At 42.3% G+C, this 17,017-nt stretch overlaps 1 protein-coding gene across 6 annotated transcripts in view; it reads right to left on the bottom strand.

Annotated features, from left to right (window-relative positions):
- Positions 1–16,546, bottom strand: part of SPEN (spen family transcriptional repressor) — a 106,013-nt gene extending 89,467 nt beyond the window's left edge. For 4 of the 6 annotated variants that reach the window (XM_073316860.2, XM_073316863.2, XM_073316862.2 and 1 more), the window contains exon 1: positions 16,213–16,546. In XM_073316860.2, the coding sequence (XP_073172961.1) occupies positions 16,213–16,295 (83 nt within the window). In that variant the 5' untranslated portion in view covers positions 16,296–16,546. Of the gene's footprint in view, positions 1–15,156; positions 15,993–16,212 lie in introns of those variants that run through there. The other 2 variants (XM_073316865.1, XM_073316864.2) reach the window with 2 other exon arrangements.
- Positions 16,547–17,017: the final 471 nt, after the last annotated feature.

The raw sequence follows: 17,017 nt of genomic DNA, 5'->3' as shown, positions 1-17,017 counted from the left end.
ATTAAAGTTTGGAAGTTAGTTCTTAAGCTAGGGCCTTTTTCAGGAGAGGGAAGAGGAAAAAGAGGAGCGTTAGAACAAACGGTAGGAGTAAATGGAGTTGTTACTGCAGATGCGAAGTCCATAGACTCAGACTTTAAAGCCAGAAGGGACCATTGTGATCATCTAGTCCAGTGATCCCCAAACTGTGGGACGCAACCTGGTATGGGGATGTAGCCCAGGCCAGCCCCCATGGGCAGCCCCAGCCCCACTCCCAGCCACAGTTCTGGCCCTCATTCCTTCAGTGTAATGTTCTTAGCGCACACAGAAAATATAGCATGGCTCTGCAGGCATACACATGCACACAAACCTGCTCTGAGCCACTGAACATTTCCAGTGCAGTAGTGATTCACATGTGAGGAAAGGTTGATAAAGACTGAACACAAAGGATTCTTGGAAATACTGCAATACGACTTGAAATGAAGAGGCTCTGAAGCAAATTCCATTAATGTGTGTCTTTTTTAAAAAAAGGCAGGATTAACTTAAGTTTGTATCAAAACTTTTAAAGCTAACAACACAAACAAGGAGTCCTTTTAGCACCCACATTTTCATGTAACCTTAACACTCTGCTATATCTAGTTTAACAATGTGATAGATCATTACTTGTATAAATTGCAATTCAATTGTTTCAGAATTTTTACTGAATTCACAATACATTCAGAATACTGATGCTGCAGGGGTAAAACCAAAATTTTGACTGTGTGGTAACCGAGAGCTTGTCTACACGCAAAAGTTGTACTGCTTTAACTATACAAGTATAGTTAAGCAGTACAATCCCCTACTAAAGACACTTATATCTGTATTAAAGGTGCTATATACTATACATCTATTCCCATACAGTAAAGAAAATAAACAATACCAGCATACCGGCACTCAAACAAGAGGTTTTAGCAGCATATACATTTCGGGGCGGGGGAAGAAATCACATCCTAAATTATACCAGTATAACTGCATGCAGACAAGACCCGACAATCCCAATGAATTTTTCTTAGGATTAGAGGTGCATTGGCTTTATTCTAGTTTTTAGAATTAGATTATCAACTTGAATTGGCCCTGTAATCTCAAAGAGATACTCAGCTGTTTAGGTTAGAAATAATAATGTAACACTGCAATTCTGTGTACAAGAAAAAGAGCCATCACATTCAGATGTAGTTTCATTTGTGTAAATTCTGAATGTACTCTATAGAAGTTTAAATTAGTAATGTGCATAAAACATCTTCTAAATAAAAAAACTTCCATAAATTAATTTTTCCTTTTTGTAGTATATGCTAGGATTTGTCTGAATTACATTTAAAGACACAGTACATCATAATGAAGTTTTCATTGCTGCACTCCTTATCTGGTAAGTCTGATTCTCCAAGACCTCCAGTCAAGTGGGTTTACATCCATTCAGTAGCAGACTGAGGAAAGAACACAGTTGTAATTCTTCTCCAGTCTCTCTAAATTAACAGCCATGAAACATACATCAACGGTGAAATCTGGTCTTTTGTGTGCTTTTACTCTATATTTTGCAGATTCCAAGGGGGAGACCAGCATTTCTCAAATTGGGGTCCTGACCCAAAAGGGAGTTGCAGGGGAGTCAAGGTTATTTTAGGGGGTCATGATATTACCACCATTACTTCTGTGCTGATTTCAGAGCTGGGCGGCCAGAGAGCTGTTACCCAGGCTGCCAGCTCAGAAGGTAGCGCCCCGCCGGCAGCAGCACAGACGTAAGGGTGGCAACACCATAGCATGCCATCCTTACTTCTGCGCTGCTGCTGGTGGTGGTTCTGCCTTAAAAGCTGGGCTCCTGTCCAGCAGCAGCAGCTCTCCAGCTGCTCAGCTTTGAAGGCAGCGCCACCACCAGCAGCAGTGAAGTAGTCAGGGTAGCAGTAGTGCAACCCCCCCCACACACAATAACCTTGCGACCACCTCACAACTCCTTTTTGGGTCAGGACCCCTACAATTACAAACATAATGAAATTTCAGACTTAAATAACTGAAATCATGAAATTTACTATTTTAAAAATCCTATGGCCATGAAATTGACCAAAATGGACCTGGATGTGGTAGTGCCCTAGCTATAGGGAAGATTTCACATGGACCTATTAAAATAAATAGTTTCCTCCCAGCAACTGCTCATTGCTGTTGAGAGGCTACCCATTCCTGTCATCTTTGTAAAGTGGTCTTTATAGGAAAAGTTAATCAACTGCCTTGTAACCAAGATAGTTTGGTAGCCTCCATGCCATTTCCGAGTATTCTTAAGTAGGAAAAGCTACAACATATCACAGGACTTGCAGGCATAGTCACGAATTCTGGAAGTTCACCTACTCCTGGAATTTCACTAATTTTCAATTCAAAGAGGAAAACTTCCCCTATCACCCTGAAACTTAAGAGTTATTTCTCAGTTCACAGCCACTGTGTGTTTGGTAATTCTGGAAATCCCACCTAAATATGGGATTATGAGCCTATTTAAGTAGGATTTGCAAAACAACCTAAGTGATTTAAAAGAACAAGTCCCACTGACTACAAACCCAGGAGGAGCAGTATAGCCTGGTTAAAGTATTTCAGCTTTGTTGACTTATGAAAATTCAATCAGAAGGTAGATTGCAAATATAATAGAGGGTAGTTGCCTATCAATTTTGTTTGAGTTGGTGTTGGTCTCACAGTAAGGAGGTTAATGAGAACTTTTACATATCTTTTGTAGCATGGATGAGCATTTTAAATGTGAAACTTCTTAGAAAACAATTATGTAAAATCTGAAATTCTGCCAACAAGAATCAAGTACAAAACATCCATGTTTGTCATTTACAACTATAGAACAGGAAGAAACAGCAACATATAAATAAAAAAAATCTCAATTAAAATATTATGTTGATTCAAATACAGTCATTTTTCCTAAATTATTTTCATCCACCCTGTGGTGGAGACATTAATATTAGCTCAATCTCATGTTTGGTTGAAAGCAATATACTTTTACCTATCTAGATGGAATGAATCTCTCACTCAAATTTACACCACTCCAAAGCCAACATATGCTAAATGAAATTATAAATTTGAAATCACTGATTTTTTTTGAGGTAGCTAAAGGAGGATCCATTTCAGAAAGGAGAACTTATTAGCTACCCATGATATTAAATGATGAAAACCCAGCTGGCATCCAGATCTGACTCCCAATTATGTACTTTATATGCCTACCATCATCCTCCGTAACTCATGGACAAGAGGTCCCTACAACCAATTTGGTACTGTCTCCAGCTATGGGTATACGGAAGTAAACCCACTTGGTGTAGTATAAGATGATGCTGGAGATCAATTATTATTCTGCCAAAACAGCTCTGCCACTATTTAATCTTCTGGCTTTGAAATGGTTTATGCTGAGCAGTTCCAATATTGCTTTGATAAGATTTAGAAGTTCATGCTTTGTGACTAGGCACACACTTAGTACATCACATCAAAAATGAGACTAAGAAAGTTTTAGCATTAGTTTACAGAATTAAAATATTTTTCAAAGTTGTCTTTGTCATACTGTTCCTTTTTAAAAAAAAATGCGAACAAAAGCATAGTTTCCTTTGCCTTTAACACAAAAGTCTGTATCTTTAAACAGAAGCTAACATTGTTGATGAAGGCTCTTAGATCACATGCAAGTCAAATACCATCTTGCCTATGTGGTGAGCTTTTGTAGCTAGTTTTTAAGAGAATAAAGAAACTTTTCCAATTCAAACACACTACATATTTCATGATTCCCCACTCTTCTCAGTGTATGCACAACGTGCCTTAGGTGGCACATGACCAGGATTTGGTCTACTGGATGGATCATTAGCTTCCCCGGCTTGGGCCAGGTCACAACCTACCTTTAGGTTGACATTGAAGACTTGGGTCTTTGCTAATGTAGGAGCCAGAGAAAAGTATAGCAGATGCCAACAATATAAATTTTACACAGAGTGCATTTCCAAGAGTTCTGTTTTATGAAATATGTTTCAGATTACTTCATACACAGTCTTCATATTATCAATTTTATTCTGTTACCAGGTTAGTTACCAGTTGTCCTTTATACTTTGGTACATGGGAGTTTATTCTTTAAAAAGAAGCAAATATCTACAGTGGCTGATGAAGGAACACTACAGAACTCTTTCCCAGATGGTCTGGCTGTTGGGTCTTGCTGACATACTCAGGGTCTAACTCAGGGGTCTCAAACATGCGGCCCGTGCACGTGGTTATTTTCTGTGGCCCGCCAGCTCCCCATGACCCCCTTGCCCCCCCCCCAGCATTTACCTAGAGCGGCTCCGGCCCTCTGCACACCAGGGGCAGGGCAGGCTCCCTCCCTGCCTGCCTGCCCCACCCCTGCATCGCTCCGGGAAGCAGCTGAGACCTGCAGGAAGGGGGGCATAGGGGTCTGTGTGTTGCCCTGGCCACTCCTCCAGGTACCTCCCCCAAAGCTCCCATTGGCAGAGCAGCAGCCAGGGCAACACACAGACCCCTGTGCCCCTCTCTCCCAGGTCCCAGCCGCTTCCCGGAGAGGGGGCAGGGCGGAGAGGGAGACTGCCCTGCCCCTGGTGTGCGCTGGTCCAGACCCCCCCCCCGAACCCCTCTTGCAGCCGAACCCCCTGCCCTGAGCCCCCTGCTGCACCCCGACCCCCTGCCCTAAGCCCCTTGCCTCACCCCTCCTGCACCCTGACGCCCTGCCCTGAGCCCCCTCCTGCACCCCCTGGGGGCAGGGAGGGGGCAGAGTTGGGTGGGGAGTTCAGGAAAGGGGTTGGAATGGGGGCAGAGAAGGGGTGGGAAGAGGTGGAGCAGGGATGGGGCCTCACGGAAGGGGTGGAGTGGGGGCAGGGCTGGGGCAGCAGGGTGGGGGGTGTCAGTGGTGCGGCCCTCAGGCCAATGTACTAGTCCTCATGTGGCCCTCATTGTCATTTGAGTTTGAGACCCCTGGTCTAATTGATCAACCTATTTGGGGTTGGGAAGGAATTTTCCCCCAGGACAGATCGGCAGAAGCCTTGGTGGTCACTTGCAGATTTAAAGTAGTAAATGGTGGATTCTCTGTAACTTGAGGTCTTTAAATCATTATTTGAGGACTTCAGTAACTCAGCCAGAGGTTATGGGTCTATTACTGGAGTGGGTGGGTGAGGTTCTGTGACCTGCAATGTGCAGGAGATCTGACTACATCATCATGATGGTCCTTTCTGACCTTGAAATCTAGGAGTAAGACTTTAATGTTGTGTTGTGTTTTTAAGGACCACTGTGTTTTTATTTGTTACATGGACAGGCCTCTCTAAAAAAGTTTAGATTTTTATTCCTTCATTACAAGTTTTTATATAACATGTGCTGCAATTATAGAGTACAGCAGATTGAATAAAAACCATCAAAATATTGAAGCTATGACACAATTAGCACTTTAAGTAAAGCCCTCACTCCACCCTAAGACATCACTGTAAAACATTAATGAAGTTTTAGTCATACTGGGGGAGCCCAATATTAAAGAAAACCCACAAACAGAATATTGAGAATACTTCAAACAAACAGGGAGGTGAAACACTTCTGTAGTTCCACTATTATCCCAGTAGGATCATTAGGTTTTAAAGATGACAAGCAAGCTATTTGTTAGTCCAGTTTACAAAACAGTGACCTTTGTCTAAAGCTAACCATTTACAATGACCAACAGAACAACACAAAGATCTTATGAATGTAAGCCATTAACTGGTTGCACAATGTTTGATTTTCCAGCTTCAGGATCACGTTTCCCAAGAGTTTTAAATTGGCATGCTGAAGAGGTGGCTAAACAAATCAGATTATAGTGATTAAATAATTATATTTTCAATTTATTCCTTAGTTCACTGTTTAAATATTTTCCTTTTTCTTCAATTATTGTCATCTAAGAACACCATGAAAGCTCACAATTAATCACCCTCCAATGAAGAATGCACTAAATAACTAACAAGACAGCTTTTGCTAGTGGGCACTTGGTAGCAAAAACAAAACTCAACCAACACAGCAGCAGCTTCACAAGGCAGCTTCTGAAAGTCTCAGTTCCAAACTCCTCCTCCATGAACCAAGCAATCTGCTCTTCACTACAGTGCTGAAAGATAGTGGAGAAGGGACAGAAATATCTGTACAACTTTATTCTGACGTTTCCCCACTTCCTCAAGGATTCACCAAGGAATAATCTTTTTAAACTGATTATTTCTACTTTGGAAGTGGATTTAATGAGGCCAGTCCTTGTTTGCTGGGAAAACATGAAGGTGCTACAGCTATACGGATATATAATCATCTCAACCCTTGATGGATGCCACTTATGCTAAACAATCTGTTCCAATTTGTATGACACTGTGACTTGTATCTATATCACTGAGCAAGTTTTCCAGACCTGAAGAGGTGGTCAGTGTAAGTGCGAAAGCTTGTCTCTCTCATCAAAACAAGTTGGACCAATAAAAGAAATTATCTCACACATCTTCTCTATTTCTTAGAGAAAACAGTTGCACATTCTTAGAGAGACCGCTGATATTTGGATAGATAGGATACAGACAGGTTTCTAGGAAATGAAATATGATCAACACCCTCAGCAGCCTCTTGTAATGCTGAAAGTCTGTAGGACTCCCGGCGTATACTCTACTCCTCTAGCATAAATTATACTGATCACAGTACCCTATTAGATGTTAGTTGAGTTTTCAATATTAAAAAAAAATGTCCATGTTCGCTCATGGACCAACTCTCTTACATGCTCTCTGACGTGGTTTAAGTAGATGGGTTACCTTATACCATATTACTGACAACCTAGCACCCTTCTTGGTTATATTCTTCCTTTTGCTGGTAGAATCAATGGTGGTGCAGGAAGTCACTGATCACCAACATGCAATCCAAAAATGTAAGATTACATTGTAAAGAATCCAGAGTAATCCATTATCACTGAGAGACATACATGCCTATTTCTCTAACATATCTAATGTAGTTCTGGGTTACTAAAATCTTAAATCTGACTTACCTTTTCCCCCTCCTGGCACGTTTAAGTCATCCACGTAACTGTCCGTCACTGCTCCTTGAGTGTTTACTTCAAACTGAATGCGTTCACTAACACATGGTAAGAAAACACTATTTCAACAGTGCATCTTCAATAAGAAGCAAGGTGCATTCTTACGTTATGTTAGCCAACATATGTTAACTAACCCAAGGTAAAAATCATACACAAAGCTGTTTGTAGCTGCCATATGAAGTAAACACTGCAAATTATCCATCAACTGCAAATTACCTTACCTTCACTAGGATGTTACCTTGTGTTTACTACTTGTTAGTGGACCAGGTAAGAGCACACTTTTTTTTTTTCCCCATTAATGAAGCCAAGGCCCTTGTATGGATGCACCTTGGGATGACAGGATCACATGCCCAAAGAGCTTTACAGGAGTTTACACTGCATGTAAAATGACATGGCATCAGGATTCTGTTTGCACTGCAACGTTAAAACTTTGAAGTAAATAATATTCCACTACTGTAAATTGAGGAATGGATTTAATATATGTGCATCTCCCAAGACACTCAAAATTATGAAATCTCCATAACCACAAATCAGCACGAGAATAAATCTTTAAGAAAGGATCCAAATGGAATCAGAGTCCAACAATTATCCCAACAGAACCAAAATTTAGCAGTTAATATGATCTAACCAAGTGCTCTTCACTATTTTTGAAGAGGGGGCCACTTCAGCAAAGAAACCTTCAATGTGAGAGTCACATCAACCCGACACAGACGGTTGAACACATAGTCGACACAGACAGTTGAGCATTCAGAGTTCTCTGTTGGTTGATATGGTAATATTACCATTATTGGTAATATTGCTTGGGGTGCAGGAGGGTGCATGGGGGGCTGGCTCTGGGAGGGGGCTCAGGGGGCAAATTCTGGGAGGGAGTTTGGTGCAGGAGGGGACTTCAGGCTAGGGCAGAGTGTTCAGATGCAGGAGGGGGTTATGGGGTGCAGGCTCTGGGAGGGGGCTCAGTGCTGGGGCAAGGGCTTGGGGTACAAGAGGGTATATGGGGGGCTGGCTCCGGGAGGCTGCTGGAAGAGCTATTCAGAACCTGCCCATTGAAGGGGGCGGCACCTACTTTGGGCAGCCCCACGCCACTCCTGGAAGGGGCCAACGTGCATCTGTGTGGGCATATGGCTCTGAGCACTGCCCCTCTCTGCAGGCACCACCCGCACAACTCCCATTGGCCACAGTTCCCCGTTCCCAGCCAATGGGAGCTGTGGGGGCAGTGTTTGCAGATGGGAGCAGTGCACAGAGACCTCTGCTCCCCCCTTTACCTCTCTAGGGCCACAGGGGCATGCTGGCCACTTCCAGGAGTGGCGTGGGGCCAGGGTAGGCAGAGAGCCTGCCTTAGCTGCAGCCTCACTGTGCCACTGGAGAGGGTGATCAACAGGGAGCCACACTTAGGGTCCATGGGAGCTGCCACTGGCTCACAGGCCTTGCAGTGAAGAACACTGTTCTAAACAGTTACTTCAAAAATGTCACCAAAAGAGGTGTGTACGATGCTTAGTTTTTGAATAAACCAAGCAACTTATACAATAAAGCATCAATAATAGCACAATCTGTCTGAAAAGCCGTTACGGAAACATTATGGAAACATGGAATTACTTTATAACAACATCAAAGGGAGCTGGAAGGACCCACAGAAATACTAAAATATGACATAACTTAGAAGTAGCCCTTGCAGTGATAACAGAAGCTATGCTAAATCAAATCAAATGTAACAAGGATCTGTGAAAATACTTCACTGAAGATATTAAAAAGGCTCACCAGATTACAGAAAACTGTAGTCCAGTGACACCACTTCATCTTTCTTAGCCAGCTAATGATATAAAAATGCTTAATGGAAGCTCAGTCAAGATTTGTGTTTTTTGCAGTTTTTCATGAGTTTCTTGCTAATACAAATATACAGGAGTTTCCCAAACCAAAGTCTGGTCTCAACAAGCTGCAACACCTCACCTATATACGAGAAATAAAGTCTGAAGCAGCTGGAAGATTCATGGATCATAAGCTATTGAAATGACTAAGTCTTGGGGAAGAAGTGGGTGGTTGCAGACAACCACTTGCAACTCCAACACAGAAACTTAAAAGGATATTTAGAAATCTGTGCTCATGGCCTTCAGGGGATCAAGCTTAGTTAGGAACAGATGCACACCAAGTTTAGGAGATTAAGTCAAAATCATCAAGAAACAGGAGAAACTCCACTGGGACCAGTAACACTGACTGCCCCATGGATAGATATATTCAAATGAGGCTTCATTCAACACTTAAGGCACATACAGAGCTGCAGCACGTTTGGCAAAGATGCTCTATGCCGATGGGAGACAACTCTCTCCTCGGCATAATAAAATCACCTCTGTGAGCGGCAGAAGCCATGTTGATGGGAGAAGCTCTCCCACTGACATAGCGCTATCCACACCACCACCTACATCAGTGTTACTTATGTCCCTTCGGGGGTTGTTTATTCACACCTCTGAGCCACAAAAGTTCTGATGACATAGCCTTAGCAATGGGGAAACCTATTTGGGAAAAAGTCTTGTGGTTTAAGGCACTGGACTGAGACTCATGAGAGCTGGGTTCAAATTCCTGTATGCCAGAGGTTTCCTGAATTACCTTGGGCAAGTCATCTAATCTTTCAGCTCCCCACCTGAAAAATGGGAATACTACTTCCTCTCCCACCTTTTTCCTCCATCTTCCCTATCTAGATTTTAAATTCTTTGGATTTGGGACTGTCTTACTATGCATATGTACAGAGCTCAGCAAAAGTGGGCCCTGAAATTGACCAGAGACTCTAGGCACTACTGTAATAAAACACATCCTACCCTTAGCTTTATTCCTCCCGCCCTGCACCTTAAGAAAGCCCACCTTTAAATTAAGTGCTGAAGCATATTTTAAAATGTGCTTAATGGCTGCTTTCAACAAGGAAGTACAGCCATAAACTACTCACAAGTTTCACTGCTGATGAGGGGATTTGTTAATGAAATACCAAAGCACTTTTACTTGTTTGAAGTTAAAAACAAGCCACAAAATGTTATTTCATTCAAAATAAGAGATCAGAATTCACTATGACCCCCTTTTTATAAAAAAATTCTCCCCAAATATTAAGCCTGGACAGGAATGTTCAGTTTTATTCTGACTATATAGTTGATTTAGTGAGGTCATCTTTATGTTTACATTTGAACTGACGTACCAAAGAACCATTGCTAATTATAAGTAACAAAACTTGTTTTGCAGACCTGGGAACATAGTACTTTGGTTGCATGGTTGGAGAGTTTTACTAGGAAAACTATTACTATTATTGTCCAAGCCGGTTCTCATTTAAATCAATGGCAAAGTCTGCCAATGCTATGTTCAGAAAAGCATCTCTGTTAAAAAAATGGTAATTTCTTAGTCAACAGTTCTGACCCCTGTACACGCTCCAGATCATATCTGCCTGGCTTTCTGACAAAGCAAAGTTTGCTCTGGTTAGCAGTACAGAGCCAATACAGTCATTGGAGACCACACTGGATTCTATTCTGCCCCTTACACCATTCACAGAATTGACGACCAACTTCAACTGTATAATCTTTATTTACCAGTGGCGACTCATAAGCCATAAAGCACACAGCTTGACTTTATGTTGCAAGGCTAGAATGAGTTTGCAGTGTTGGCCATTAAAAAAAAAATTATTGTTTTTTTGTAAACTGAGCAAAATGAGATATGGAAGTAAATGAAAACAAACATGGAACTGCCACAATGCCACTTTTACGGACTGACTCTTCAAAGAGTAACCATATTTCAAAGTAGAATCTATTATTTAACAATTCATATTACTTCCACCTTGCCCTCAACAATGAAGTGAAGACAACCTGAAGCCAAAGAACACAAGGTTTCTAAAACGGGCTTAGAAGAACATTAACAGTTATGTAAAATATTTGCATTAGGCCTTTTTTGAGCTGTAACCATAAGAACTGAAATTTAAAATAGTATTTGTGTTTCTCAAACTCACAATATTGGCTCTGAGAACATCTTCCCTCTACACAGGCTAATATTTCGCACACAATAAAAGTCTGCATATCAAAATTACATGACTCCTAATGATTTAACGGGTCTCACTGGTCTTTTCCATTTAAAATGCAAATAGCTGAGGCAAAGCAACAGGTCTTTGGATAACCAAAGGGTAAAAACAAGGGAAAAGTATGGAAGAGTAGCATTTGTGCTATGGACAAATGTTACTATATTTAGTCTCCTTGTTCCACAAGCTGCTGTGCATCTGTTTCAGTAATGGTGAATGACTTTTTTCTACTATTCAAGAGTGCAATAATCTGGGCTCATTTTAATTATTGCAATGAAGAAACACCTTCACTCACAGCTAACTACTGTTTTAATGAAGACTGAATTCCAGCATCAGAGATCATAGCATGAAATATACTATTTTAAGAACAAGCTTCCCTGATTTCCTGTGCTAGTTTAAAGCCTTGCAAGAGTTTAAAGAAAAGGTCTGAGACACAATGGAAAACTAAATGTAATCGGTCAGTAATTGTATATTTTGAAACCTACATGAAAACTACACAAATACGATGTGCGCACACACAAGCTGACCCAAATATTTTTAAATTCACAACTGGTAATTTATCAGCAACCTCTTCAAAACAGCAAGACAGAAATATGATTTGAAAAAAGATTTTTAAAGATACCCTAGGCACAGAAGTCAACCATCAGTCACAATTCTTGACAACTCCACTATTCTCCAATTTAAAACCAGCATTTACCACCAAAGAATCTCACTTCAATTTATGCAAAAGAAAACTGAATTTAAAAAGAACAGTATAGATAAAATATTGGAAGAAACTGCTGCTACAAAGCACTTATATTTGTGCCTAGATAAACAACCCTCCCAAAATACGAAGACAGACTTCAAAACAAAGTGAGCAAATTTGGCTAAGTTACAATAAATAAAAATGAAAGTCTCTCACACGGGAGTACATTTACTGCGTCTTAAAGGGTGTATCAATTTTCTTCTTAAAACCAGCCATTTCAGTTACAGTACAGTATTGAAAATAAATATTTAGCATAAGATTGTAATCGCAAAGATTTAATTTGCACACATGCTTATATATGGAAATTGCAATATATTTTACAGGTATCAACTGGAAAAATTAGTATAAATATTGGTACACTGAAGTTATATATATATAACTGACATTGGCTGTTCCTTGGCAAGCATTTATTGTAGTGATGTATTTTTGACAAATTCTCTTTTCTGCTTCTGTAACTACAACTTTGTAATACTGCTTGGTCAGCTTCTTTGCATATTCTTTCCTGTTCTCAGACTGGGGGATGGGTGGGAACTTGATTTAGCCAAGATCAGCTAAATCTGAAAAGAGCTCCAAACTAAAGAGCTGGTCTTTCCAAGAAGCCAACCTTATACATTACATATCCAAGCTCAGGCAAGCTGCCTTTCATATGTATATGTCCAGCACAGCTAAGCTGCTGCCACAATAAAACAAGACTGCAATACAATTATTGGGTAAATTGGCCCTTCCCCCACTCAACTAACCAACATACAAAGAAAGGCTTGCTCCATTGTGCACATACAGTACCCTTGATGATCCCGCTGCTAACTGAAACTTCATTCAACAGATATGTACTTAACCATTTTAAGCAACAAATATTTAGTAATTTAGAGAGCTAAACACAGCTCAAAACAATGTATTAAATAAAAATATTAAATACCTATATCAGTGACCAAATGTTTAGATTTTCACACCTCTTTTACTTATTTGGAGTGTGTACACATATATATAAATGCATGGTTTGGGAGTGGGATTTTTGTTTTTAAGAAACAGCTAAAAATCTAAATTGTAAAAAAGACTCAGGTTGTGCAGAAATGAAAGGTTTCGGCTAAGCGAACTTGCATTTCCTTCCAAAACCACTGATCAAAATTCAGAAAGGTAAAAACAAAACAAAAAAAAAGCAATTAACAATTCAAATCCTGCCATTTTCTTGATCCCTCTCTAAGCAACAGTACCATGGCAGCTTTTTCCTGCTTTAAAAATGTCACGTGAAAAAAGGAAAAATACCAGAATGCCAAATTTTCCATTTCATTTGAGTACTCCTCATCTTTGCTATTTAAATTCAATCGTGCTTGGAACTAAGAGTTTTAGAGTATATATTCTAGAGTAACCCAAGTATTTATATATTCCCTGATCACCTACGTAACTAAAATTATGGTTAATACAGACTCTCACTACCCTGAAGAGAAATGTAAATGTTCTGTATGTAAAACTTAATCCCAGGAATATTAATTTCTGATTAATATTATCAATGTAATTAATGATCGGGATCCAAAGGCAGAGAAGGGTTGTTTCCTTTAATTTCATACAATGTTAACAGATCTGTATGGCTGTATTTCCTCCCTGCTCTGAGTAATTATTATGCTAGTACCTAGTTTTAAACCATTTTGATTAATTTTCTGCCCCATCCTAACACAATTTACACTACTCATACAATCCAAATTTGAACACTAAGTATGAATATATCAGGAATGAGCCTCTACCAAACCACCTAGTTGGTGCCTAAAAAGACCTGAAGGGACTCCTTTAGAGATCACATCCTTGTACACACACAACTCTACTCATTTCTTGACAGTCTAAGATGTGCAAAGGAAAATAAAAGTAAGTCTTGCAACTAAATGCAGTTATGATCAGGGAGCCTAGCGAACCCTCTTGCTACGCAGCTCCTGCTGCCTCCTTTTGCAGTTTCCCCACCTCCTTCTGTGCAGTAGGAGATCTGCTCTGCTCTTTCCCACATAAACTGAGTCCTAGCCGCCATTTTAGAAAGTCATTCACACAAGCCAGACCACTGCACCATCCACCACTTGAAAAGAAATCTCTTTGAATGTTTCCTCCTTCCCTTTCCCTGCCTCTGCACTATAAAAGGGACACACCAAAAAGCATGCAAATGCCTCTCTCAGATAGGCAGAGCTGCCAAGGGACAAGGCTAGCAGCATGTCACCGATCAGCAAATGCTGCAATGCACGTGTTTGCACATTTATGCATGTGAATTTCCCATCCACTGAAAACAGTGCAATGACAAGACAGACATCCCTTATGAGGAAGATGATTGAGAGCAAAATACTAACACATTTACATATATCCACTCCAACAATATGCATTAAATCTGCTCATTCGCCTACAAATTAAATATTTCATATGCAAGGATTTTAAGGTAGCAAGCGGGGAAAGCCCAACTAACGCTTCTTACTAAATAACCCTGCCTAATTCCTATTCAAATCACAATCCCTTGCTTTATTCACTTCCTAGTTTAAAATAATGGGGGACTGATTACAAATGGGCGCAGGCGCACACACACACACACACACTATGCCTAGTTTAAGTGGTTATGAATGAACTTACTATTCACAAACCCTGCTTTACATGCAGACATGTATGCTTCCAAGATGAAGATTTAATATCTTAGATCAAGCAACAACCAAAATAATCAGGCTTAAAAAAAGCCATAGGGCAGCTCTCCTGCTCCTTCTTCCATTTCCCTGTCCAAGCTCCTCATGTGTTAGTAACCAAGTCTATTTTTCCCATGGTGACTCACTATTAAGGACGCTCTATAATGTTCCTACACTAAGCAGTAGTAAGAAAGATTAAAAAGAAGCCTAAGAACCCTTTTGGAGCATGAGAGCAGACCCAATCCTGGCTATTTATAATACACACCTAGAACTACTACTTTTTTCCTTACACTTTTAACAAGGTTCTAGTGCAATTTGTTCACCTTATAATGACCACATTTCCAAAGAGTGCTGTTTATTCTTCCACCCAACTAAATGTAATCCCTCAAAACAGGTAAAAAAAATATTTGCGTAAATACCACTAAGAGACAGATGAACACAAACCTTTTTTTTAAACTTTGATCATTTAAGAGAAGATATGGAAGAGGTGAGGAAAAATATAAAATCATGCAAACTACTGTTCCATTATGGCCTATGTGATGGGGGTTACAGAATAGAGAGAGACAGAGAGAATAAATACAGAATTTATAAACGTAAAAAACAACACCAGCTCTGAAGAGCTCTGTGTAAGCTTGATTCTTTCACCAACCGAAGTTGGTCCAATAAAAGGTATTACCTCACCCACCTTGTCTCTCTAAAACAATACCAGTCCACGCTCCAGTATTATAAATTCCAGAACACTGTTTCTTAGTGAAAGGATCCACTGGGAGTTGGCTTCTTCAAACACTTCCATGATCTTCAATTTCACCTTTGTATTTCCAAGCACTTAAGTTCCCACCATCCACTTTACAAACCTCTTAGTTAATTTCATTAAAAAGCATCTAACCAAAGATGCACCGCCGTTACAGTCACTTGCTCACACCTGAGTGCAGGGCATCCAGCTACCTTCAGTAATGGAATGGGTTGATATGAAGAAAAAAAAATGTAAAACAAAAACCCTTTTCATTTGAACACTGAGAAAGGATTTTTAAAATCATGGCACCAAGTAGGAAGATGACCAGCCTCGGAGATTAAAAATTGTTTCCAACACATTGCACCTCACAAAACATCCAATCCATGTAGAAAATAGCGAATTCCCTCTTTTCACCTGGCTTTTCCATCCTTGGCTGTTTTTGCTCCTGCTAGTCCTTGGCTCTGCGAGGCTCCAATATTTCTCCATGAAGCTCCTTCCGCATTATAAACCTCCAGGATTTTATCTTACAGGAGACCACAAAGATCTTCACCGCGGTGCAGGGACGCGTACAGATATTTCTGTTCTCCTCTGACACCCACAACCCCCCCCCCACACACACACACCTTCTTGCCTGGGATCAGAGCGATTTCCACACACAGTCCATGGGGGTGAGTCTCCGCAGGAGTTGCTATGATACCCTGAGACAGATTTTCCCATCCCTTCACCGCTGGCTCCAGGCTGGGTGAGGGGAAGCCCTAGAAGATCCTGTTTTCTCCCAGCTGCTTGGGCTATTTTGGGGGGGGGAAAGGGGGGCATGCACAGACCCTGCCCCCTCCCTTAACAGCTCCGTGGGCAGGAAGGGGGGGAGCCACACGCAGATCTCCCCCCAGCACATACACTGGGAGCGCAGCGCGCACCGAGCCTGGCGGAGATACCCCCTTGCGCTCCCCACCCCGGATTCAGGGCCCCTCCTGCCCCCCCAAGAGCGGCCCCCCCCCGGTCACTCACCGCTTGAAGTGCTCGATGATCTTCTCCTCGCGCACGTTCTCCGGTAAGTTGCCCACCCAGAGGTGCCTGGTTTCCCGGACCATGCTGCGCCGCGCCGGCCCCCCCGCGCCCCGGCCTGTGCCCTAGTGCCAGGAGCTGCCTCCCCTCGCGGCGGCGGCGGACACCATCCCTTGGGGCCCCTGCTCCGGGCCGGCGGGCTGCGGCTCCTCTCCTGGCTCCCCTCAGCGGCGGCGGCAGCGCGGCGCCCCCTCCCCCCTCGCGCTCTCTCGCGCTCTGTGGCGGCTCCGCTCTCCCCGCTCCCTCACACACGGCCGCCAAGCCCGGCGCAGGCGCACTCCCGGCCCAGAGTGGGGCGGGGGGGGGGGGGAAGAGAACGGAGGGGGGAGCGCTCGCTCGCTCCCAACGCCCTGGGCCGCCAGCCTCCCGGCCCCACTGCGCACGCGCCGAGCTAGAATGACTCGTTTCCCGCACGGCTTGCTTCCTCACGCCACTGCGCCTGCGCAAAAAAAAAAAAAACGAAAGAGGGGGAAGGGAGCGAGGCGTCCCTGCTCCTCCCGCTCCCATTGGCGTCCAAGGGGGGCACTTGGTACTATGGAGTTCAGGAGGGCACTTGGGCCCTGGGAGTGGACTGGGGCCTCTGATGCTCTCTCTACACCAGAGGGCTGCATCCAGGGGAGAAGGGGGGCAGGGAGCCCGCTTAACCCTTTATGACTTGGTGCCCTCCCTACTGCAGCACCACATCCCACTTTGGCTGGGTCTCCAGGGCCAGGGACACTAAGGGTCTGCACTTCCCGGAGAAGAGCTC

Source organism: Lepidochelys kempii, chromosome 18, assembly GCF_965140285.1.
Source record: "Lepidochelys kempii isolate rLepKem1 chromosome 18, rLepKem1.hap1, whole genome shotgun sequence".
NCBI lineage: Eukaryota > Metazoa > Chordata > Testudines > Cheloniidae > Lepidochelys > Lepidochelys kempii.
The sequence above is the reverse complement of the archived record's forward strand: the minus strand, read 5'-3'. Positions and strand labels throughout refer to the sequence as shown.